The 24991-nt window shown below is 49.1% G+C and overlaps 1 protein-coding gene across 1 annotated transcript in view; it reads left to right on the top strand.

The window, feature by feature from the left end:
- LOC142576586 (fatty acid synthase-like) overlaps positions 1 to 24991 on the top strand; it is a 285463-nt gene that overhangs the window by 218000 nt on the left and 42472 nt on the right. The window contains exons 23-24 of the mRNA XM_075686771.1: positions 7733 to 7969; positions 23169 to 23396. Coding sequence (XP_075542886.1) covers positions 7733 to 7969; positions 23169 to 23396 — 465 coding nt within the window. The remainder of the gene's footprint in view (positions 1 to 7732; positions 7970 to 23168; positions 23397 to 24991) is intronic.

Raw genomic sequence — 24991 nt, forward strand, 5'->3', positions numbered from 1 at the left:
AGAAATCTCACTTTCTTCCAAAGGATTGATATGCGGTACGGCGATACCGTGTGGCAGCACATGCGACGGAAATCCGAAATTGAGCCGCGAGCGCAGTTTTCGTAAATTTGGATTGGGGTGCTCGGTAGGGCAATATTGCGCGACAAAACAACGTCAGTAAGGGGAGACACGACGTACTCGTCATCAGGTACGGGAGGACAGGGCGTCAGGAGGACATTTGTAGCCGCCTGTGGAGACAGCTTCGCAAACTCAGCAGAACATAAGCGGTGTGAAGCGCAAGTTGTTGCGTCGCCAGGAAGCGGTACGTCCAACTAGAGAACACCCGCGCAGCAGTCAATTTGGGCAGAGTGTTTCGAAAGGAAGTCGAGGCTGAGAATTAGTTCGTGCGGTCAGTGTTCTAGGACGATAAATAGAACAACGGTATAATGGCCCCCAATGATCACACTTGCTGTGCACATTCCAAGGAGAGGTGAAGTGCTCCCGTCCGCGACTCGCACAGTGCACGGTACGGCAGTTGTCAGAACCTTTCTGAACCTTCGGCGGAGAGCAGCGCTCATAACTGAAAGCTACGCGCCTGTATCAACGAGAGATCTAACAGGAGTGCCATCAACTTCAATGCCCAGTAGGTTTCCATAGGTAGGCAGGGTCAACAGAGGATTTGTGGGCAGGGTCGGAGCTGCAGGTTCACGTCCGGGAGCTGCACCGCCTAGTTTCCCGAAGCGAAGCGACCAATTGCAGCAGGGGAAGAACAGCGATGAACGACAGGCGAACGGGACCTACGACCTTGCGGAGACGGGGAACGGCTGGATCTTGGTGGAGCACGGTCGGCGTTGATGTTCCTAGTCGGCGTATAGGGCGAGAAAGTACGATTGTCTCGCACTTGGCGGTAGTGACTCGGAGACGACCACGGAGGAGGCGACGACCAGTGGTTGCAGCAATGACGGGCGATGTGTCCAATACCGGAACAACTAAAACATATCGGTTTATCATCCGCTGTGCGCCAGTCAGCTGGGTTGTGAGGAGATGGCGGAAAGCTTTGCGTCTGGGAGCGAGCGGCCGGAGAAATCTGGTAGGTGTTCGTATGGCGGACCGAGCAGAGAGCTGGAATGCCCAAACTTGCTATTTCCTCCCGAACTACCGCTTCTATAAGGGAGATAGCGGACACGCTTTCCCCACAGTCAGAATGAACTGGAGCCGGAACCATGGCCTAAAGCTCACGGCGAACGATGCGCGTTATATCTTCCGGTCCTGCCGGCTGAACGAACCGCGGCGGGTCTTCGCAAGGAGATGTCGCGGCGGTATTGGGCAATCGGTGGAAAGTTTGCGCGACGCGGCGACCCTTCGCTTGTTCGAAGCGCCGGCACTCCTTTATAATTGCATCCACAGTGGCACAATCCTTACACATAAGAAGATTGAAGGCATCGTCTGCAATACCTTTCAGTATGTGATCAATCTTGTCTGCCTCGGTCATGCTGTTATCAGTCTTGCGACAGAGGGCCAGCACATACTGTATGTACACGACATAGGATTCTGTGGACGTCTGAGCGCGGCACGCAAGTTCTTTTTTTGCTGCCAGCTGACGACCGACTGGTCTGCCAAACAGGTCTCGCATTTTTTCTTTGCAGACATCCCAGCCCGTTAGGTCAGCTTCATGTTTGTCGTACCATTGCTTCGTAGTTCCTCTCAGACAAAACATCACGTTTGCTAGCATCATTGTTGGATCCCAGCTGTTGTTGTCGCACACTCGCTCGTACATCGTGAGCCAGTCCTCGACGTCGGCGTTATCCGTGCCAAAAAATGACCCAGGGTCCCGCGGATGAGTGAGGATGACCGTTGGCAAGGGCTGCTGAGGTGTTGTCGCTGGTGTCGGTTGATTTGTCATTGTGGCGGCAGGTAGATGACGTCCGCTGCGATGTTCCGTGATTGTACCCAGGACCTTCCACCAAAATGTTGCAGGAAGAAAGCAGGCCCACGAGTGTAAAATATAGTATATTTACAACTGGTGTATATGGCGTTCAGGCAACTGCCAGACTTCGTCTTCCTCTAGTCTAAATCAACTTCTTCCTTCCCTTCACCGTAACAATATTCTTACGATATCATCGAGCGATACTCAACGGACGAGCCGCTGCGAGAAAGACGACGAAGTGGATCTGTGCCCTTGGCGCGAGCGAGTGTTGGCCTGGCGATCTGGCTCCAGTGTAAATAGCCTGTATATAGCCTCTTTAATCTGTGCTTTCCAAACGTAACATTCTGATGGAGGTCGGCGATCCCCGTCCTCGCCACGGAACTCCGGAGTGGTCGGTACATCGAGCTTGATGCCCCTGATGTTCCTACAGAATTGCGTACAGATGCCAGCGGTCATGGCGTAGGTGCCGTCTTAGCCCAGCGTGAGTGGGGCCGGGATCCGTTATTGCTTATGCGAGCCACCTCCTCACACCATCGGAGCGCAACTATCCCATTACGGAACGAGAATGCCTTGCTGTAGTATGGCCGGTTGCGAAGTTCCGTCCTTGCCTTTACGGTCGCCCTTTTTCCGTAGTCACTGACCATCAAACTCTCTGCTGGCTCTCATCGCTAAAGGATCCTACAGGCCGGCTTGGTCGATGGGCTTTGAGGCTACAAGAACTTTCATATTACGTGGGCTACAAGTCTGGCCGCCTGCACCAAGACGCTGACAGCTTGTCGCGTTACCCTGTTGACGACCCTGACTCTTCCAATATTACCAGTGCTGCTTGTGTATTCTCTATGTCGCAGCTGCTTCATTTCGCCGACGAGCAACGTCGTGAAGACTACATCAGATCACTCATCGACCGTTTTGAACACTCTCTGGCCGACGCCACTCTACGCCTCTTCGTCCTCCGCTACGGTACGCTGTACCGTCATAACCTTCATCCGGACGGCTCTGAGTTCCTACTTGTCATACCTGAACACCTCCGCTCAACCGTTCTACAAGAGCTTCACGACGCACCAACGGCAGGACACCTCGGCGTATCTCGAACCTATGACCGTGTACGTAGCCGTTTTTTCTGGCCGGGCCTTGCCCGTTCCGTACGACGTTACGTCGCCGCATGTGAACTTTGCCAACGACGCAAGAAGCCTTCCCAGCTCCCCGCTGGTTACCTGCAGCCGATCGACATCCCTGCCGAGCCCTTCCATCGTGTCGGCTTAGACATTCTCGGCCCATTTCCGGAATCTGCATCAGGAAACAAGTGGGTTGCAGTCGCGATGGACTACGCGACCCGCTATGCCGTAAACCGCGCTCTCCCGACCAGTTGCGCAACTGATGTGGCGGACTTCCTCCTGCATGATATCGTTTTGATTCATGGTGCTCCGCTTCAATTGCTAACAGACCGTGGCCGTACGTTCTTAGTCAAAGTCATTGACATCATGCGTGCCTGCTCAATTCAGCATAAATTTACCACCTCCTACCACCCTCAAACGAACGACCTCACTGAGCGTTTGAACCGCACCCGTACAGACATGCTATTCAAATACGTTTCAGACGACCACCGTGACTGGGACCAGGCTCTACCTTACATTACATTTGCGTATAAATCTTCCCGTCTCGAAACTGCTTGCTCTTCGCCTTTTTACCTCTTGTATGGCCGTGAACCGACGCTACCACTGGACACTGTGCTTCCGTCCACCACAGCTTCAACTAGCACTCATGCCCGTGATGCTATCGCTCATGCTGACCATGCTCGCCAACTAGCGCGCCCTCGTCTATAAGTCTCTCGAGACAAACAAAAACAACGCTACGACCTCCGTTACCGTGATGTCCATTTTGTGCCTGGCACCCTCGTGTTGCTTTGGTCACCATCGCGTAAAGTTGGCCTTTATGAAAAACTGCTTTCCTGCTACACAGGCCCACATGCTTCGCCAAGTAGCCAATGTCACCTACGAAATCGCTCTAGCCACGCCCACTACGCCCTCCGCTGTGACAACCAGTGACATTGTCCACGTCGCCCGACTCAAACCCCACATCTCTCCACGCGCCTTGGATATTTACCAGCACCGTGACGGCTCTTTTGCCGCCAGGGGGTAGTATTACGATATCATCGAGCGATGCTCAAGGGGCGAGCCGCCGTGAGAACGACGACAAAGTGGGTCTGTGCCCTTGGCGCAAGCGAGTGTCGGCCTGGTGATCTGGCTCCAGTGTAAATAGCCTGTATATAGCCGCTTTAACCTGAGTCTTTCCACACGTAACAATATAAAGACGAAGTCAACACCCGGCATGACAATAGCATCCACTTTCCCATGGCACCCACCAAATCCAAATTCTACTTCCGGCTAGTGTTGCAAGCTTCTAGTTTTCCGATCACAGCTCAATGCACTAACTATTCTTCTTTCATGTACCTTGCTCGCTTGGGCAAGGTCTTGATTTTCTAGCTTTGCTGATGTTCCTGTCTCTACCAGTGAATCCATGCTGTTTCCATTTACCATCATTTTAACGTATAGAAGATTGATTTCAAAAGGTATACGTTTCCAACATTTTCACAATGGTCAAACCCTGTGTTCAAATAGTCTCTCGTTTCGCGATGCACTTCACTGCTCAGTGATATACTATTGTACCTTTTTAGGCAATCATCAATGAGATAATCGTGTCACGTACTTAAGGCAAGCAAGTCAGTCATCCGTATAGAATAGACAGGGTACACGAACATATCTTTTCAATCTCTATTCCTGTCTTGAATTCTCCACGGCGGGATGGCAGAGTCCTAAACATTAGGGTCAGCAATAAAGAGTAATCGTCTCTTTTTGAAGAAATAATCCAAAGCTATTGCCTCGTCCAATCTGTGAATGGGATTTCGCTGGAAAACGGAAAGAATGCTATCTTTTCATTTGTGCCATGTGTTATGGCATTAGGTTGCGTATCATGTGTTATAATGCCATTTTGTGGCATTGCTCTGCAAAAACCGGCGCATGTTACATGGGTTGTCGTCCGATAAAGTTCACTGGCTTTGCACGCATGTGTATTCATTAAATCTCAACCACAAGTTGGCTGCGTGGGAAGCCCCATCGAAACCATCAGGCTTAATCTCTTCCCGTTGTGCTTTCTTAGTTTTTAGTGAGTCGGAAACAGCTTTGAGAAACCTTCGCTGCTTCTCGTACTGCGTGGTCACCTGCTGCAACAGCACTTGCAACGAGACTCGTGTGCCAAGTCTAGTACTTGGAATCGATCTCTGAATATCCCAGAAGCACAATCTCAAATTCGGACATAGAAGCGCAGATCATACCGCACGTTTCTCGACGAGAGCCGTTTCGCTACCTTGTCTCTTCTAAGTGACAATTCGAAGCAGTTCCGACGAAGTTTCTGGTTCGTGAAGAAGTGGGTTTTCGCGATCAGCCTGGTAGATCTTCACGATCGCCTGCCCTTCTGCTTTTCTTACCAACGTTAACTTCAAGCCACACGACCAGCGGCACCAAAATAAATTGCGAGTTAAAGAAAATGTCCTACGATTACGATACTCTCTAATATGAAGTTTGAGTGTAGTTGTATACGTTTCTTTTTTATTTCGCTTATTTAGGTCAAGAATTTGAGACTGAAGTCATCGCACACACTGGCAGTGGGTCAGTGGCGTCAGCGCCTTCGCAGAGGGGCGGCAGGGTGGGAGCGCTAGCATGTTGAGCGGCATCTGAGCCAGCTGTCGAAGAAGACGACGACTAAGGTGCGAACTGTGGCTCGAGCACGTTCGCACAGTCACGGCGAGAGTGACGACGTTTAATCCAGTTGCAGGCGCCTGAGAGATGGGCTCCAATACTCTCGTTTATTTACAAGTATCCAACCTTACCGCCTCTCTCGCTTTCTCTTCCTCCGCGTGACCTTTGTGTTGTTGCAGTCATCTGCTGCGCCTCAACATGACAATATATATATATATATATATATATATATATATATATATATATATATATATATATATATATATATATATATATATATATATATATATATATATATATATATATATATATATATATACACGAATCATCTCGCCCACCTATCCGTGCTTATTGACATGTATATTTTGTATTCTATATGCACATAACACTAAACGTTTCTATCTTATAGGAATTAACAGGAAGTTCTAGCTTGGTAGTTGCAACCTAGACGCATGGGAAAAAAAGAAATAGTTTATTACAGCAAGTACTGCACCAAATTCGATTGGAGTTGTTACATATAAAAGGAAAACCTACAAGTTAGTCTATGAAAATTATATTAATTCTCCATGCTATTACCATAACTACAGAAATTGGTAAATATATAAAAATCAACAGCTAAACTGCAATTTGATGTTGACCACGAGGTAACTCAGCAATAAAACGCATATTACGATTATCTTACCTGCATCAAATAATGCATTTAAAGCGGACAAAGTTAATGTATTATACACCCCTCTGAAGTGCATAGAGAAAGGGGCAGTTTCGCAGAAAAGGCAGTACATCGATTGCGATAGCAAATTAGTGGACAGCTATACGAGGTAGGAATAGCAGTTTTATCAGCCGTATAAACTTGTAAACACAGGCACACTAAGTCGACAAGCATGGTGTCACATGCACACAAGCAAACATGAGCACATCTCACGCGATGATCGCGCACGCTCGCTGTCAAAACCCTGGAGTGAGAAAGCGTGCCAGAAACAGCGCGCAAACTGGCCTTCGTGCTGCATCTGGCATGAATGCAAGCAAAGCCTTGAACTGTATCCACATCGCAGCTGGCTTTCGAGATATAGCCGCTTCGGGCGGGCTCGCGCGGCCGCTCGAAGTAAAATGCGCTCCCCCACCCCCCTCGCTCCCCCCGGAGCCTTGCTTTCGTGCGCGAGATGGAGCCGCGATCGCCGCCTCACCTTTGGAAGCTTTCACTCGAACATACAGCAAAAGGTGCCCGACGACGATTTTGTTGCTCTTGACCTTGATACGCAAACTCACGGCGATGGCGATGCCGACGACAAGAAAGCACTTGAGTGTCCATATAGTTGCTATCGCAAAAAGAAACGTCACGCAATAAATTGTCACGCAGACTTTTGCAAAACCTTCAAAGGGATTACAATTTCCAAGGGAAATTTATATATCAACCTGTAACAACAATACCTTCATTTGGGCGAGTTGCTTCATCATGCGAGTGTACATAAAAGGCCCTAAAGGCGAAGACGACAGGAACACTTACGAGAGGACAGGCTTCAATTCTGACTTCATCCTGTCGTGTTCGTCTTTGGGATTTTTTATGAACACTTTCAACTTTATGCTTTGGGCCTCTAAAAGATGGTTTACATAACTTCGATATCCGTGTTTTAGTCAAGATTCTTTATTAATTCACTCGTGCGTCGATACATTTTTTAAACGTAGCAATTTAGAGAATTTCGGGTGAAATTTTGCACGCCTTCAAGTACACATACAAAAGAAGGGAGTGATTTGGATTGTTGGTACATTTTGAATAAATGTGGTTCAGCACAGGGAGACACTAGAAAAAAAAAACACAAGGCACGTTGGCAACCCACGCACAACCACTTTTGTCCTGTAATAAGACTTTTCTTCACCGTACGTATAATATTACTTTCTCTTTCAAAGGCAAATAATTTCATTCTACTCCGTCTAGTGATTGTCTCATGAAACCACATCTGCGTTTTACATGTACATAAATAGGAATTTGGAGTTGACTCCAAGCTAAAACTTCCTCTTAGAAACTATCTAGTAGACCAAGGTGAATCAACGATACCATCTTTTGTCTTTGCAGGGCTGGCCATCCAGTGGGGTCCCATTAATGATGTCGGCTTGTTCCACCGCGCAATGTCTTCGGATGTCGAGAGCTATGAGCTCGTACCACAGCGGATTGCTTCTTGCATTTCGGCGATGGACCAATTCTTGAGCCAAAGTCACACTATTGTTTCTAGCTATGTAAAGCCTCATCATTCGACCGTGAAGGACAGCAAAAAGAAGCATGACCCTGCGCATTCTGTTGCACGCATTCTTGGTGAGCAGAAAATTTCTATATCATATACCTTGAGTTCGTTGCTTCAGGTGGTCGTAAGGAAAGTAGCTGCAGGTCCGTACAGCACTATAGCTGTGTCATGCTACCTCAACATGGCTTGTAAGGTGTCTTAACGTGACCCTAAACCATTGTTACGTGTTGGAAATTGTGTACCAACATGCAATGAACATACAGGTACGAGAATTTTATGAAATGATGTCGTAACAGCAAGTTTGCGTGGGTTTATTGAACGAGTGCGCAGTCGTCGCGGCTGCTCGCTCTCTTTTTCAAAGATATCCTACAGGCGTAACCTCATCTTCCCCCATCAGCTTGATTCAGGGCAGCGAATGCTACGAATAGCCTTAAGATAACCAGAATAAGGCAGCTGTGATGGCCCTCCGCATGGCAGCAACTAAATGGAAGCTTCACAGAAGGATAAGCAGCGCGCAGTTGCCCAGACATCTCCCCCCCCCCCTCGCGCTCCGCCTGGCTTTTTCAACACACAACAGGTTCTCATCACGTTTTCGCTGTCATCACTCAATCGACAGCTTTGGCTCCAGGGACGTCATACAGATCCCGCAGTGGTCGTCACGCCGTACGAAAGGACTGAAGAATTGCCTGGAAAAGCATGGGATTATTTTTGGGAAATTTCGCCTTAAGAGGAAGCTTTAGCTCGGGCCCAACTCGACGCGGCCTATTCAAATACATGTAAAACGCAAGAACGTTGTTATGAGATAACCCCTGGACCGATTTTGATGAAATTTGTCGCAATTGAAAGAGAAAGTTAAATTCTAGTGACTGTTGGAAGCGGAATTTCGATTTAGGGCTTGAATTTTCTTAAAACGATTTTCAAGTATTTGACCGTTTGAAAAAAAATAGAAGCACCAAGTTTATAAATTCATAGCTCTGCATCAAGAACTGATATCGCGGTTCTGTAAACGGCATCCATTATATCATTCCAAGCGGACAAATTCAATATGTCATTTTACATCTTACGTGAATTTGTTACGTTGGTTACAACGGTTTTGCAAAAGTTGTATTTCTCTATTATTAAATTTTTTTTATATTCATGTGTAACATATCAATTTTGTCCGCTTTAGATGTACTAGTAGATGCAATTCACAGAATTGTATTATAATTTTTCGTTGTTGAGTTGCAGAGTTGTAAACTTGATAGTTTCGTTTTCTGAAAATTTTCGATTTTTGCCAATTTTTAATAAAAAATTAACAATCTAACTCAAAAATTCGAAACCAACAGTCAATAGATTTTAAGTTTGTCTTTTAAATACAACAAACCTCGTCAAATTTGGTGCAGTGGTTGCCGAGAAAAACGAATTCTCCTTTTACATGTATTTAGATAAGAGCACTTGAGTTAAAGCTTCCTCTTAAGCAGGGTGTAGTGTTTCCATGCGCTACAACGGTGATCGTCTCAGCGTTTTCTAAACAAAAAGTTCGTTTATATAAATCCTCGTGATTTTCTTAAAAGCATGATTAGAGGTATTGTATGTCTTGGCACTTACTTGCCCTAAATGTAAGCCAAATAATAGTATCCCACTGCTGCGAAAATCAGAACTTGGCGTTAAATCAACGTTACAGAATTTTTAATGCAACGTATTCTTTCGTTCGTTCGCGGCACTTTGCAGTAGGTAGGTTCCGGTCTCGCCTCGCGGTAAGACCTCAGCCGTCGAGCACAGCAGCCAATGCGTACTAACCATTACGCCAGGTTCGCAAGCATGTATCTCGCGTTCGAAAGGCAGTCCGCTCTGAAAAACTAGGCCTGTGAACCCAATGCAACTTCGTAGCCTTCTTTCCTTGTGACATCTCGTGTTTTGAATGCCGTTAAAATTACATTATGGGGTTGTACGTGCCAAGACCACAATCTCACAATGAGGCGTGCCGTAGTGGGGGACTTCGGAATAATTTCGACCACCTATGCTTCTTTAAAGTGAACCTTAATCAAAGTACACGGGCGTTTTCGTACTCTGCCTCCATCAAAACGCCGCTGCCGTGGCCAGAATTTGATCCCGCGACCTCGTTCTTAGCAGCCCAACCCCACAGCCACTAAATCACTACGGCGGGTTGAAGTGCCGTGTACGGGTTGCACCATCCCGGCGCGTGCACCCCGTGCGACTTTGTCGCTTTTTTATGTGGCACATGGAAGATGCCGCCTTTAGCTGGCGCTGGTTACTCCTTTTCATATACAGATTTAAAAAGAAATATTTAACTTAATGCATTACAACTAAAAGCCAACTACAAATCATAACAACACAAAGCCCAATCACGTAACTGCACTAATTCCATACTACAACTGAAAGTCAACAGGAAATCATAAAAACACAATGTCCAGGCACAAAAGTACACTAATGCGGCACTAAAACTGAAAAATCAACTCCTAAACACAGCAACACGAAGTCTAGTTACCTTGGTGCACTAGAGTAAAAGCTAAGTGCGGTCACATAACTGCACTAAAATCAGAGCGCATAAGAAAGGACGCTTAGATTGCACCATCGCACCGCGTGCACATCGGGCCACTTTGTCGTTTTCTTTCCTTGTGACATTTCGCGCTTTCAAATGGCGTGTACGAGACCGCTATCCCGCCACCGGCCCACTTTGTCCAGTAGTTTTCTTGTAGCACCTCACGGCTACGTATGCGCGACCTTGTACGGAATTCATGATCGGCCAAGTAAATGAAGCTTTGACATCTCTTATCCTAAGTACAAATGTCATCACCGTCTTTGAACAATGGCTAGAAGGAGCCATATGTACCTACGACTGGATACCACGTAGTCACGTTTGACGTAACAGTCCGTGTTTCTCCCGCTTAGGTTCCTCCACTACCTCTATAGTGGCCAGCACTCGGTATATTGTCACGTGGTTGTGACGTTGAAGAACACAGTAGCAACACTGAAATACAAACCTAACATTTATTCGGCGAACCTGTGCCCACAAAAACAGGCTACACTTATAGTACAACGATAGCGGCGAACACGGTCGGCGATCGTCGAAAATCCGATCAGCGGGTCAAGCCCGTCGGCTTTTATACAGCAGTCATCTAATCTTCCAGACTAATCGTTCCGACCCGCGTGCCTTCCACAAAGTTCGACACTATTCGCGTCACGCAGATAACACAAGCTTCGGCGACAACAGACAGCCACATCGAAGCATCGATAACATTCCAGAAAATTCGGATACATCCAGGTGCGTCCCGCGCTGTGCGATTACATTTGTTAGGCGGCGAAACGTCGTCACCCGATAAAGATAAGTACACGTGTCAATACCCCCTCTTAAGAAGCATCGACCCGATGCTGCCAACAAACGAAAGTAATAGAGAAAAGCACTCGTATCAAAGAAAGCAACAAAATAAGGAAGTTCGTCAGCGTCCGTAAAAGAGTTTAAGGCGCACCACCTGGACCACTTCAGATTGTGCGCGGCGCCGCTGTGAATGCGAAATGCCGTCTGGCCTGACCTCATAGTCTAGTGCGCCAATACGTCCGATGACCTTGTAGGGTCCTAAATAGCGTCGCAATAGTTTCTCACTCAGTCCTCTTCCCCGTAACAGGGTCCATACCCAAGCACGGTCGCCGTGCTGGTACTCGACGAAGCGTCGTCAGAGGCTGTAGTGTCGGCTGTCGGTGCGCTGCTGGGTTTGATCCGTAGGCGGGCAAGCTGTCGGGCGTCTTCGGCGCGCTGGAGATAGGTAGCGACGTCAAGATTCTCCTCGTCAGTGACGTGCGGCAGCATGGCGTCGAGCGTCGTTGTCGGGTTCCTGCCGTAAAACAGCTTAAACGGCGTGATCTGTGTTGTTTCTTGCACCACCGTGTTGTAAGCGAATGTTACGTAAGGCGGGACGGCATCCCAGGTCTTGTGTTCGACGGCGACGTACATTGCTAGCATGTCGGCGAGTGTCTTGTTCAGGCGCTTCGTGAGACCATTCGTCTACGGGTAGTAGGCAGTTGTCCTCCTGTGGCTCGTCTGGCTGTATTGCAGAATGGCTTGGATGAGCTCTGCTGTAAAAGCCGTTCCTCTGTCGGTGATGAGGACTTCTGGGGCAACATGTCGCAGCAGGATGTGCTCGACGAAAAATTTCACAACTTCGGCTGCGCTGCCTAGCCGTAGAGCTTTAGCTTTACCGAAGCGGGTGAGGTAGTCTGTCGCCACGACGATCTTCTTATTCCCGGATGTTCACGTCGGAAACAGGCCCAATAAATCCATACCAATCTGCTGGAATGGTCGACGAGGAGGTTCGATCGGCTGTAGTAATCCTGCTGGCCTTGCCGGTGGTGTCTTGCGTCGCTGACCGTCTCGGCATGTCTTGACGTAACGGGCGACGTCAGCGGTCAGTCGCGGCCATTAATACCTTTCCTGTATGCTCAACAGCGTCCGGGAGAATTCGAGGTGCCCAGCGGTCGGATCTTCGTGTAGGGCGTGCAGTACTTCTGGGCGCAGCGCTGACGGTACAACAAGAAGGTAGCTGGCGCCGACTGGTGAAAAGTTCTTCACGAGCAGGTTGTTTTGTAGCGTGAACAAAGACAATCCGCGCTTAAATGCCCTAGGTACTACGTCGGTGTTCCCTTCCAAATACTCGACGAGGCCTTTGAGCTCCGCGTCTGCTCGTTGCTCTTTAGTGAAGTCTTCTGCGCTTATTATTCCGAGGAAGGCGTCGTCATCCTCGTCGTCTTCCGGCGGGCGATCGATGGGGGCGCGTGATAGGCAGTCGGGGTCTGAGTGTTTTCGTCCGGACTTGTAGATTACCGTGACGTCATATTCTTGTAGTCTGAGGCTCCACCTCGCCAGCCGTACTGAAGGGTCCTTTCATTTAGCTAGCCAACACAACGCGTAATGGTCGCTGAAGACTTTGAATGGCCTGCCATATAGGTAAGGGCCGAATTTCGCTGTAGCCCAAATGATGACGAGGCATTCCTTTTCAGTCGTAGAATAATTGCCTTCCGCTTTTGACAACGACCGGCTAGCACACGATATCACCTTTTTATGTGCGTCTTTCTTCTGGACTAGGACGGCACCGAGGCCTAGGCTACTGTCGTCAGTGTGAATTTTGGTATCGGCGTCTTCGTCGAAATGTGCCTGTACCGGCGGTGACTGAATGCGTCGTTTTAGTTCTTGAAATACGTCGGCCTGCGGCGTTTGCCATTTGAACTCGACATCAGATTTGGTTCGATGCGTTAGCGGCTCAGCGATGCGTGAAAAGCCCTTGACAAAGTGCCTGTAGCAGGCACACATGCCAAGGAATCTACGCACTGCCGTCTTGTCGATCGGCTGCGGGAACTTTGCCATGGCAGCTGTTTTCTGCTGGTCGGGGCGTACTGCATATTTGCTGATGACGTGGCCTAGGAACAAAAGCTCGTCTTAAGTGAAGCGGCACTTTTCTGGCTTCAGAGTGAGCCCTCATGATTTGATGGCCTCTAGTACTGTTTCAAACCGCCTAAGGTGATCGTTGAAACTTCCGGCGAAGACGACGACGTCATCCAAGTAAACAAGAGAGGTCTGCCACTTCAATCCTGCTAACACCGTGTCCATGGCGCGCTAGGACGTTGCAGGCGCCGAGCACAGTCCGAATGACATGACTTTGAACTCGTAGAGGCCATCTGGCGTGATGAAGGCGGTCTTTTCGCGATCTCTCTCGTCGACTTCTATTTGCCAGTAGCCAGACTTGAGGTTCATCGACGGGAAGTATTTACCGTTGCAGAGCCGATCCAATGCGTCGTCAATTCGTGGGAGGGGGCATACGTCCTTCTTCGTGATCTTGTTCAGACGACGATAATCGACGCAGAAACGTAGGGTTCCGTCCTTTTTCTTCACCAGGAAAACAGGAGATGCCCACGGGCTTTTCGACGGCTGGATGATGTCGTCGCGGAGCATTTCGGCGACTTATTGCCTAATAGCTTCACGTTCTCGCGTCGAAACTCGTTAAGGGCTCCGGCGGAGTGGTTGAGCGCACTTTTCGGTTATTTTGCGATGCTTTGCAACTGGTGTTTGTCGAATCTTCGATGAAGTCGAAAAGTAGACCTTGTATCGTCGGAGAAGGCTTCTGAGCTTTTGCTGCTTGCTCATGGGGAGACTTCGATTTACGTCCTAGTCATGTTCGGGGACTATGGTGGGCAGGGTAGATGCGGCAGTATCTTAGAGGACAAAGGAATTGCTCGTTTCCACAACTTCCTCGATGTACGCGATTGTCGTGCACTTGCTGATGTGCTTGAACTCTTTGCTGAAGTTGGTTAGCATCACTTCCGTTTTCCCTCTGTGGAGTCGAGCGATCCCTCTGGCGACGCAAATTTCACGGTCTAGCAGTAGGCGTTAGTCACCCTCGATGACGCCTTCTACGTCCGGAGGTGTTTTGGTGCCGACGGAAATGACACTGCTGGAGCGAGGCGGTATACTGACTTGATTTCGAGCACGCTTAAGGCATGACGACTACGAGAGCTCTCCGGCGGTATCGCTTGATCTTAAGACAGGGTTATCGACTTCGACTTCAGGCCGATGACTGCACCGTGTTGGTTTAGGAAGTCCGTGCCGAGAATGACGTCGCCTGAACATTCCTGCTAGTAACAGCGCAAAATGTAGACAAGGGACGAGACAAGAAGACACCACAAGCGCTGACTTTCAACAACGTTTATTCCGAAAGAAACACGGCTTCTTATAAACATTGCCCTCCCGTGTCGCAGTCACGTGATCGCACATCATGTGAAACAAGCACTTTTTTTTCCTTTATACACTCAAGATAGCGGTTGCACGCGCAAAAGCTCAAGTTCTTTTTTTGTCAGTAACAAGGACGGCGTGCTAACGCATTGGTCACCAAGTCTGGTAATCTCGGCCGCCTCAATTATCTGCCGGACCAGCTGGTCATTGTGTTTCTTCAGCACTTTACAGCGTCTAAATTCTGCGGCGCAATCTTTTGAGGGGCAATCCCTGATATGTATGCCTAGATTCCTGTTTGCCTGCTCGACGCTAAGTTTGTGTTCCTTCAGTCTCTCATTTGTGCGTCTAGAAGTTTGCCCTACATACCTTTTTCCACATTTCAGAGGTATTGAATACACAACGGCTTCCGTGCACTCCACAAAACGATTCTGGTGATTAGTCTTGCACCCTTCCTGGTTTGTCGGCTCTTCAGCATTGACGCGTCGGCAGAGGCTTTTTAGTTTCTTCGGGGCAGTAAGCACTACATTAACACCAGCTTTGCGCCCAATCTTTTTCAGGCGGTGAGATAAGTTGTGCACGTATGGCAGGTCCACGGTCCGTCGTTTTTTATGACATATGACGATTCTTCCGCCGGAAGTAATTGCCCTCTTTGGAGGGCATGCACCCTCTGATATCCACGGGCGAAGATGTTTGAAGATATTAAAATCTGAATGGTACCGCCAGGCCCGTCTGTACAGGGACTGTTTACGCCTACGTCTCTCCAGCTGCACCCCGCAATGGCGGGATACGTTGCGCGTCATCGACAGGTCTACCGAGGCTCTGTGGAACGTCACCCTGGCGAAGCTGCGCACCGAAACTACCCTGAAACGAAGAGCAGCAGAAACATGGACGCCTGGAAGCAGTGTCCATACCAGCGGAGTCGAGGCTCTGCCTCAGTCGGTCCTGGAGGTTCTACGTCATGGACGAAATTTGCCGTCGAGCCGAGGACTTCTACACCGGAACTACTGGCAATGGTGCGACGAGTTGCGCGCGCAGGGCCAGAGTCTGAAAGTGCCAGGTGCCTGTCCGATGGAGTCGACGTGGTCGCCCGTTGCAAAATGGGCACGAAGAGCCTACCTGTGCGACAAGTGGTGACGTATTTGAAAGAACATTCCCTCTCGTTGCTTACTTCTGACAAGGAGGGGGGCTTCGCTGTGATGCCGAAAGACGTCTACCAATATAAGGCGTTAGAGGCCATAAGTTCTGTTTTTAACTGTCATGAAAAGTCTGTTCTGCGGAAAGCAAAGTCAGCTGCAAAGAAGCTATGCGGAAATCTCAAACTCGACCGCCTTGTGCGTAGCATCGAAACTAGCAAAAAATCATCCCTTGACATGTTTTTCACTCTAAAAACGCATAAACCTGAGTGGCCCCTGCGGGTCATAGTATCTGAGAAGGGCACTTGGCAGAAAACGATTGCCCTGTTTTTGCAAGAAAAACTAAAGCTACTAACTGTTGACGATCCTTTCCAGGTGAAATCCTCAGACGCTGTAATAAGGTTTTTAAGAGACAATTCTAGCACTGACTTTGCAGCATGCTCTGTAGATGTTAAAGATTTATATTATTCGATCCCCCAACATGAAATTTTGGAGTGCGTGGAAGAATGTATAGATGCACACGGTGCTGTCGCTTTTCAGAACGCCTCCGGGGTTTCAACTGGTGGGTTCCTGGAACTCCTTTCTGTATATTTGAAATCCACTTATGTTACGTAGGAAGAGAATGTGTACCTCCAGAAACGCGGCGTCTGTATAGGGTCATGTATTGCGCCAGTACTTAGCGATTTGTTTCTTGCCCAGAAAGATAGATTACTTCAGAACGCTCTAACCAGAACAAACGTCCGGGGAGTCTTTCGGTATGTTGACGATTACTTGGTTCTATGTGATGGCTCTGGCACGAATTCAGATGACGCAGTTTCGGAGGCACTAACATGCTTTAGTCATGCGCTTCAGCCGCTTGCTGTTACCCACGAGGTCCCCACGCAAGGGTCTTTGAGATTCCGTGATCTCCGACTTGAGCTCTCCAAAGGGAAGGTCTGCTGGGCCTATGAACCCAGAGGCGACAAGGCGCCACTGCCATTCGAATCAGCGCATTCAAAAATAGTGAAGAGAGCAATTGCAAACCTTTGTCTAACAAATGCGCTAAAAAAATCGTGCATCCACGCAATGGAACAAAGTTTTCGTCGGCAGGTTGACCGGCTTACTAGGGCTGGTTACCCGTCGCACCTTCTTGTGTCCGTTGCGGAAAAAATGAGCAAGAACCTAAAACTCAAGCGTGCCCATGGCGAGCCAGGTAGCGAGAAGCCAAAAGAAAAACGACGGACCGTGGCCCTGCCATACGTGCACAACTTATCTCACCGCCTGAAAAAGATTGGGCGCAAAGCTGGTGTTAATGTAGTGCTTACTGCCCCGAAAAAACTAAAAAGCCTCTGCCGACGCGTCAATGCTGAAGAGCCGACAAACCAGGAAGGGTGCACGACTAATCACCAGAATCGTTTTGTGGAGTGCACGGAAGCCGTTGTGTATTCAATACCTCTGAAATGTGGAAAAATGTATGTAGGGCAAACTTCTAGATGCACAAATGAGAGACTGAAGGAACACAAACTTAGCGTCGAGCAGGCAAACAGGAATCTAGGCATACATATCAGGGATTGCCCCTCAAAAGATTGCGCCGCAGAATTTAGACGCTGTAAAGTGCTGAAGAAACACAATGACCAGCTGGTCCGGGAGATAATTGAGGCGGCCGAGATTACCAGACTTGGTGACCAATGCGTTAGCACGCCGTCCTTGTTACTGACAAAAAAAAAAAGAACTTGAGCTTTTGCACGTGCAACCGCTATCTTGAGTGTATAAAGGAAAAAAAGTGCTTGTTTCACATGATGTGCGATCACGTGACTGCGACACGTGAGGGCAATGTTTATAAGAAGCCGTGTTTCTTTCGGAATAAAGGTTCTTGAAAGTCAGCGCTTGTGGTGTCTTCTTGTCTCGTCCCTTGTCTACATTTTGCGCTGTTACTAGCAGGATGGAAAACCAACAAGCCCAAGCTGCTATTCTAGCCTGAACATTGTTAGAGGATAACGAAGGTGGCAGGGTAAGTCCGGTCATGAACGGCAATTCTTGCCGTGCAGATTCCAGTCGGCGTAATCAGGTGTTCTCCAGCGGTCCGAATTTGAGGGCCTTCCATCATCATCATCATCATCACCAGCCTGGTTGCGCCCACTGCAGGGCAAAGGCCTCTCCCATGCTTCTCCAACAACCCCGGTCATGTACTAATTGTGGCCATGCCGTGCCTGCAAACTTCTTAATCTCATCCGCCCACCTAACTTTCTGCCGCCCCCTGCTACGCTTCCCTTCCCTTGGAATCCAGTCCGTCACCCTTAATGACCATCGGTTATCTTCCCTCCTCATTACATGGGCCTTCCTATGCAGTCTTAACCTTCTTCAACTGGGCGGCGATGTGTCTACTCATGACAGTGTAATCGGTCCCTGTGTCGACTAAGGCGGTGACTGCGTGACCGTCGAGAAGCACGTCGAGGTCGGTAGTTCTTTCTCTTGCGGTACAGTTAGGTCGCCACACGGCTGTGTCGCGTTCACCTGTGGCTGGTATGGGACGTGGTCAGGTCGTCTTTCGTCGTCGCATTCTTTGCTTTCACACTTTGTCGAGACGGCGGCGCGTCGATATGTCGTCGAGGTAGTTTCTTCGGCGTCTTCGTCGGCGGCGGTGGATCTTCGTCAGTTCGACGAACAGCAACCGCACCTACATCGGTTGCTGCTTTTAGTTTTCCGGATATGGGCTCGCTGACCGGCCCCGGGCTGGGCCAGTGTATGGACGGCGCTGCGGCGACAGGTAGTGGCCTGGTGACGGCGAACGGGACGGTCGTCGAGAGTTGCACTGAGTGGCAGCTAGGTAATCGGGGATGTCACGTGGGCGCTCCTTAAGCTGTGGACGTGGCGCGTTGACGGCGAACCCTCTCAGTCCCAAGTCGCGGTATGGGCATCGGCGGTACACCTGGCCGGGTTCTCCGCAGTGATAGCAGAGTGGGCGGTGGTTAGGGGCTCGCCAAATGTCCGTCTTCCTCGCGTAGGTGCGCTGGGCGACGGGTGGGCGTACTGGCGGCGGCGGAGGCGGACGATGGATTTGCGGCGTCACAGGGCCCTGGCTCGGTCGCCGAGGGGGGCCTTGACGGCGTGCGACGGCGGCGTAGGTCATCACTTCTGACTGGGGCTGCGGTGATTCAGGTTGCACCTCAGGAACTCCAAGCGATCGCTGAACGTCATCTTTCACGATGTCGGCGGTCGAGGCGACTTCAGGCTGCGACGAAGGCAGGACCTTGCACAGTTCTTCGCGCACAATGACTGTGATGGTCTATTGAAGGTCGTCCGAACCCAGTCCTTGGATGGCGTACTGCGGCGTGAGCTTCTGGCGGTTATATTGCCGGGTGCGCATCTCCAGAGTTTTCTAGTTCATGGATGCCTCTGTAGAAAACTCAGCCGCAGTCTTTGGTCGGTTACGAATAAGTCCGGCGAAAAGTTCTTGCTTGACGCCCCGCGTCAGGAAGCGGACTTTTTTCTCCTCTGACATTTCCGGGTCGGCGTGCCGGAAAATACGGGCCATCTTCTCCGTGAAGATCGCGATCGTCTCATGTGGCAGCTGCGCTCTTGTTTCTAGTAGAGCTTGGGCTCGCTCTTTTCGCACCGCGCTTGTAAACGTTTGCAAGAAGCCGCTTCGGAACAGGTCCCACGTCGTTAAGGTGGCTTCTAGATTTTCGAACCACGTCCTGGCAGCGTCTTCCAATGCGAAGAAAACATGTTGCAGTTTGTCGTCGCTGTTCCAGCTGTTAAATGCAGCGACCCTCTCAAAAGTCTCTAGCCAGGTTTCCGGGTCCTCGAATGTTGAACCGCGGAACGTCAGAGGTTCCCTGGGCTGCTGCAGCACGATGGTGGACGCTGGGGCTGCCATTGGGGTTATCTTGGCCACGATCTTCTTGGTCTTCTCAGGTAGAAGTCCGTGCTGCGGTGGCAGCTGTTGAACACGGCGGCTTGCTCGATGCTCCTGGACTACTTTGGGGTTCTCTTTGCGGTCCGGGCTTGGATCACGGCTTTTCGGGGGCGTCCGGTACATGAAAGAAAAGCACCTCCACCAGATGTCACTTGGTGGTGACGATGAAGAACACAGTAGCAATACTGTGAAAGGGAAAACTAACTTTTATTGGGCGAACCTGTGCCCACAAAAACAGGGTACACTTATAGCACAACGATAGCGGCGAACACCGTCGGCGATCGTCGAAAATCCGATCAGCGGTTCAAGCGCGTCGGCTTTTATGCAGCAGTCATCGGATGTTCCAGACTAATCGTTCGGACCCGCGTGCCTTCCACAAACTTCTACACCATTCGCGTCACGCGATGAAATCAGATAACTCAAGGTTCGGTGACAATAGACAGCCGGATAGAATCATCGATAACTTTCCAGAAACTTAGGATATCTGCAGGCGCAGCCCGCGCTGCGCAATTACATTTGTTAGGCGGCGAAACGTGGTCGCCCGATAAAGATAAGTACATGTGTCCATATCATAGGTTCGCGTCAAATGGCAAGCATAGACATGGTGCCATTGCTGTGATGCGATAATCTACAGCGTGGTTGTCGTCGTGCCCTTGTCGTCACACACACGCATTCTTGCTTCCCACATAACGGCTCACTTTGCAGGAACACTTTAGTGCACCATACATTGTGTTGCGGAACCCCCCACTGGATACCCAGGTACCTTCGAAATTCTTCGCATAAAATAGTTTCCCACATATTGTGGGGTCTACACCTTTTTTACCAACGTTAGTTTGTTATTGTACGCATTGAGGCCACCAATGCCGAGTGAAGTGTTCTTCTACAAACATAACTCCCCATTTCAGTATAAGTGCGCTCTGTGAAGAAGCCTCCTCGGCGAATGTTGAACCTCTCACAACAATATTTGTTTAAACCTCTACTTTGTTTTCTTACATCCGTGTTATCTATTACGACAGCCGGTGCCGTGATCATGAAGGCGTAGTGATGCCTTCTCCATAGCCAAGATCCTCAGGTCAGCGAGAAGAAGCAACACTTTTTCCACCGCCTTAATTAGCTTTCCCATCGGGCTTCGGTCTCATGCCCAGGTGGTTATGCTCCCTTGGCAACTCGACGCGCAACCACTTCGAAATTGCGCTGCTTTGGCGCCTGGTGAATTACGTGGCTGTTTGCGCGTTACAAAGACGTTGGAAGTAGTGGGTTCTGTGCATTGTGATGAAGTTGTTCTTACAAATGATACAGAGTGTGCTGATGATTGGCTGCTGTCGCAGCAGGCGCAGCAGAAAGGTGCGACTATCTTATTATTTACAGATGCTGCATATATCGTTTGCTAGTAATAGGAGTGCAGCAACTTCTGGCTGACAGTTTATATGTTGTTGTTGTGCCGGTACGCGTGTCCTCGGCATTCATTGGGTTTATCAGCCACCGCAATGTAACCATTATCCGATAACTTCTCATCTTTGTGCCATTGTTGCCAACCAGACATAAAAAAGCCCGCTAGTTGAAACCTTCGAAAACTGTAAAACCCGCAATACGAGCTCTCAAAATGCAATAACACTCCGCTGATTGCACAAAAGAATCAGAATCACGTTCAAGATTTCTGGTTGCGTCTACGTAAAACGCAGTCCTCAACCAAAACTAACAGAAAAGTTTGTTTCTTTTAGTAAATAATGCAACTGAAGTCAGTGATTCTCAATAATGACGAGTGCAGAAATGTATTGCTAAAAGAAGGGATGCGTCATTCACCTAGTCATTAGCCGGCAAACAGTAGTACCGAGTGCTGATTAAAATTACATGAAAATGTTTCGTTTCATATTGGTATGGTCATGCGGCCTTATTGTGTATTTGTTTGCTAGTGTGCCTGAGTTTCGGGTGGGTGCCATTGTTGACCCCATAGGCCTCCATCGCGCCGATTTTGCGCGCAACGTGCTCAGCCCACGGGCAACTGCAGCAGTATTTATAATTTCTTCACAGACCAGTCCGCACAGTAAGGACAGCATTTGTCCTCTCAGTGGCCATTCCGTTGTTGAATCTAGATTTATTGCGATAGCAATTATATGGACATTCCAACCGCATTTCTGCCGTCGCCGTCGGCGTGAGGTTCCCTATGACCCGCCGTGGTTGCTCAGTGGCTATGGTGTTGGGCTGCTGAGCACGAGGTCGCGGGATCGAATCCCGGCCACGGCGGCCGCATTTCGATGGGGGCGAAATGCGAAAACACCCGTGTGCTTAGATTTAGGTGCACGTCAAAGAACCCCAGGTGGTCAAAATTTCCGGAGTCCTCCACTACGGCGTGCCTCATAATCAGAAAGTGGTTTTGGCACGTAAATCCCCCCCCCAAAAAAGGTTCCCTATGAGCGAAAGCGTGTGAGAGTGAGCCGGTGAACGTGGTTCAATCTCACGTTTGTGAGCGAGGAACGTGGACCGGATGCGTGCCCTCTCCTATGGCGCGGAGGCAGTGGGGTGAGGCGAGCGGGAAGGGGCTTACTTCTCCGGTGACAACTGCGGTTCCTCGATGTCCTCCTCGCCTACCACTCCGTAGGGATGCGTTGCCAGTGCACCTGTTCTCTAGAAAGCGATCTGCGATGGTGGCCAAACTGCATGCACGCGCGGGCTTAATCTCCAAAGCGATCTGCCATGTTCCCAGAGTGCGCGTAGTGCCGGAAGCATCGTATGCGTATGTGACAGATGCACAGAGGTCAATCAGCTCGCGGCAGTTGCCGTGACGCCTAACTCCAGTGTTTTCACAAACAATTTGCGCTGTCATCGAGTGGTGTGTGTTCATGCTGACCTATGCGCGTGTGACACCGTGCTGGGTAATTTAGTTAAAACACATAGACAGGCTTGTTGGTTGGTATCTGCGCTAGAATGTGTAAGCACGACTAAAAAGGACGTAGAAAGAAGCAGATACACAAAGACAGCGCTGTATTTGTGTGTCTATTTCCTTCTACGTCCTCGTTGAGTCAAAGTTGGACATTCTATTGTTGTTAATTTAGTTAGCAAGCGAATGGTTGCAAATTTATACAGGCCGATAAAACAGCTATCCTTACTTCGTAATGCTATCTACTAATTTGCTATCGCAATCGCTGATTCGCCATTCTGGCAGCACTGCGAATTCTTTATTCTCACTCCGCTGGTTGAAAACGCGCTCAATTATATTTTACTTCCAAAGGGCCATCGATAAGTTACATGTTTGTAACACGCAAACAACTAATCATTTTAAGAAAATTCAGCTTTTTAACCGCCAGAGAAGAAGCCAACAATACATGAAAACCGCTAAAATCCTTCACCGGCTAGAGAACAAATTTCACTGATAGGCAGAGCAAAAGCACGCTAAATTAAGTGGCACGACCTCTTAATTGGGAGCACTGGCTAGTTCTTGTATTTACTACAAATCCAGCTTCCAACTATTAATAAACCCAAGCTACAAGTGCATGTGGCGTATGGCGACGTTGTTCCAGGCATCAAGGATCCATCAAGTCTGAGCCCGGACGTTACTCTCGGCGAGCACGGCATGGACTCCCTCATGGCTGTCGAGGTGAAGCAGACACTGGAGAGAGACTTTGATCTTGTCCTTTCTATGCAAGAGATCCGGCAAGTAACCATCAACGAGCTGCGTCAAATCGGTGATGCCCGCAGTGCCAGTAACGCCGGCTCTAGGAACACCAACACATCAACCAAGGAAAAAGGTATGAGGGGAACATTGAATGCAACTCGGGAGGCGGACACATAAGCAGGAATCTAGAAGGAAACTCATATCGGATCCCCTCAAGAAAGGCTTCGCAGTTGGAATATTGGTCTTAATATCGAATTACCTGTTTTTGTCATCTATACGTGGTTGATAATTTTTTTCATATATCTCGCTCCACCGTACTGGTTTCCGCAGAACTTAGTTTCCATACTCATTTTACCTTTGCTTCCACATCTCGAATCTTTCATCTTCAGTCAGCGATCTACAAGCCTCTTTGTTTGGTAGGATGGAAGAGTATCCGCACGAATCGGCATGGACACTTTTGTTAGAAAGCGGGCTTTGGAGAAAAACATACCAAAAATTGTTTTTGCTTGGGACTCGTTCGTGGTCAGACTATCTAAAATTCAACTGAGAAGGGACAAACTCGAGGTCACTTCGCAAAACTTAAGCCTACCAGGCTCGAACTCACTATCACTCACACAGATTCAAAAGTGAGTCCGAAAGAGAGTCATCATTCGCAACTTTAGGCCATAGGCGCCACGCAGGGGCCATAATGAGGCCTACCTGTATAAATGTGCTTTGGCTCTCATCGACGTGAACTCACTAACACGTATTTCCTTTCAAGCAAGTGCATACTTACGTCATCTCAAGCGCAGTAGATTCACAAGCTCCCACACTCACGTGCGCTCCCTTTGTCACTAGTACTCACAGTCAAATTCACTCACACTCACTGAGAGAGATTGACGTTCGTGCTCCCATCCTCTTACCCACTGGCACTCATCACTTTTTCTAGTCAGATCCACTCATACCCAACTTCGCTTCCGCTGATATTCACTCCTGCGAAAATGTGAGCACTTGTGAGTGTATCCTTGAATGAGTATGCCGGCCAATAAATATTTAGCCACAGCAAATTTCGGACGTAGGTGCAATGAGAGAGCTCAATATCAACAAGCTCTGTAGCTACGGACGTATAACGCTAATATTGCACAGAGCCAGCCCTACACAATTTGACTCTATTCGGACCCAACTCGACTCACTCGCACTCAGACTAGTTGGATTCACCTCGACTCAATGCGACTGAGATTCACAGCTTTCGGACTCGGTTCGATCTATTCAGACTCATACTTCCGCTTACTTGGAGTAACTTCGACACTCTCAGCTCAGGCCCATAAACTACGACTCACTCGAGCTCGCTCAGACTCACAGGCCGGCCAAACCAGCGTCATAAACTTCGCTTGCTCTCCCACAGAAGCCGACCTGCCGCGCCTTGCGAGGACAGCGGCGGGGTGGCGTTCATGACTGCCCTGCCTGGTGTACCCTGACCACCAGTGGCGCAGCGGCAGGCATGGCCTTCGAGATTGTGGGGCTCGCAGGCCATGTATCGCGGTAGCTGTTTACAAAAGGCACCACCCACCGGCATCACACCGGCACAAAAGTAGCAGAGAACAGGAGAGGGAAGAGTAGTCCGTTCGCGACTCTCATTTTAGGCATGTAGTCGAGGAGTCGGCCCGAGTTGGAGGGAGTCGACTGATGAGCGAATTTGCCAACGTATGATATGTAGGTGCTGCACGGCTGGCGTAGTAGATTTTCAAA

The sequence above is a fragment of the Dermacentor variabilis genome, chromosome 3 (genome assembly GCF_050947875.1).
Source record: "Dermacentor variabilis isolate Ectoservices chromosome 3, ASM5094787v1, whole genome shotgun sequence".
NCBI classification, from domain to species: Eukaryota; Metazoa; Arthropoda; class Arachnida; order Ixodida; family Ixodidae; genus Dermacentor; species Dermacentor variabilis.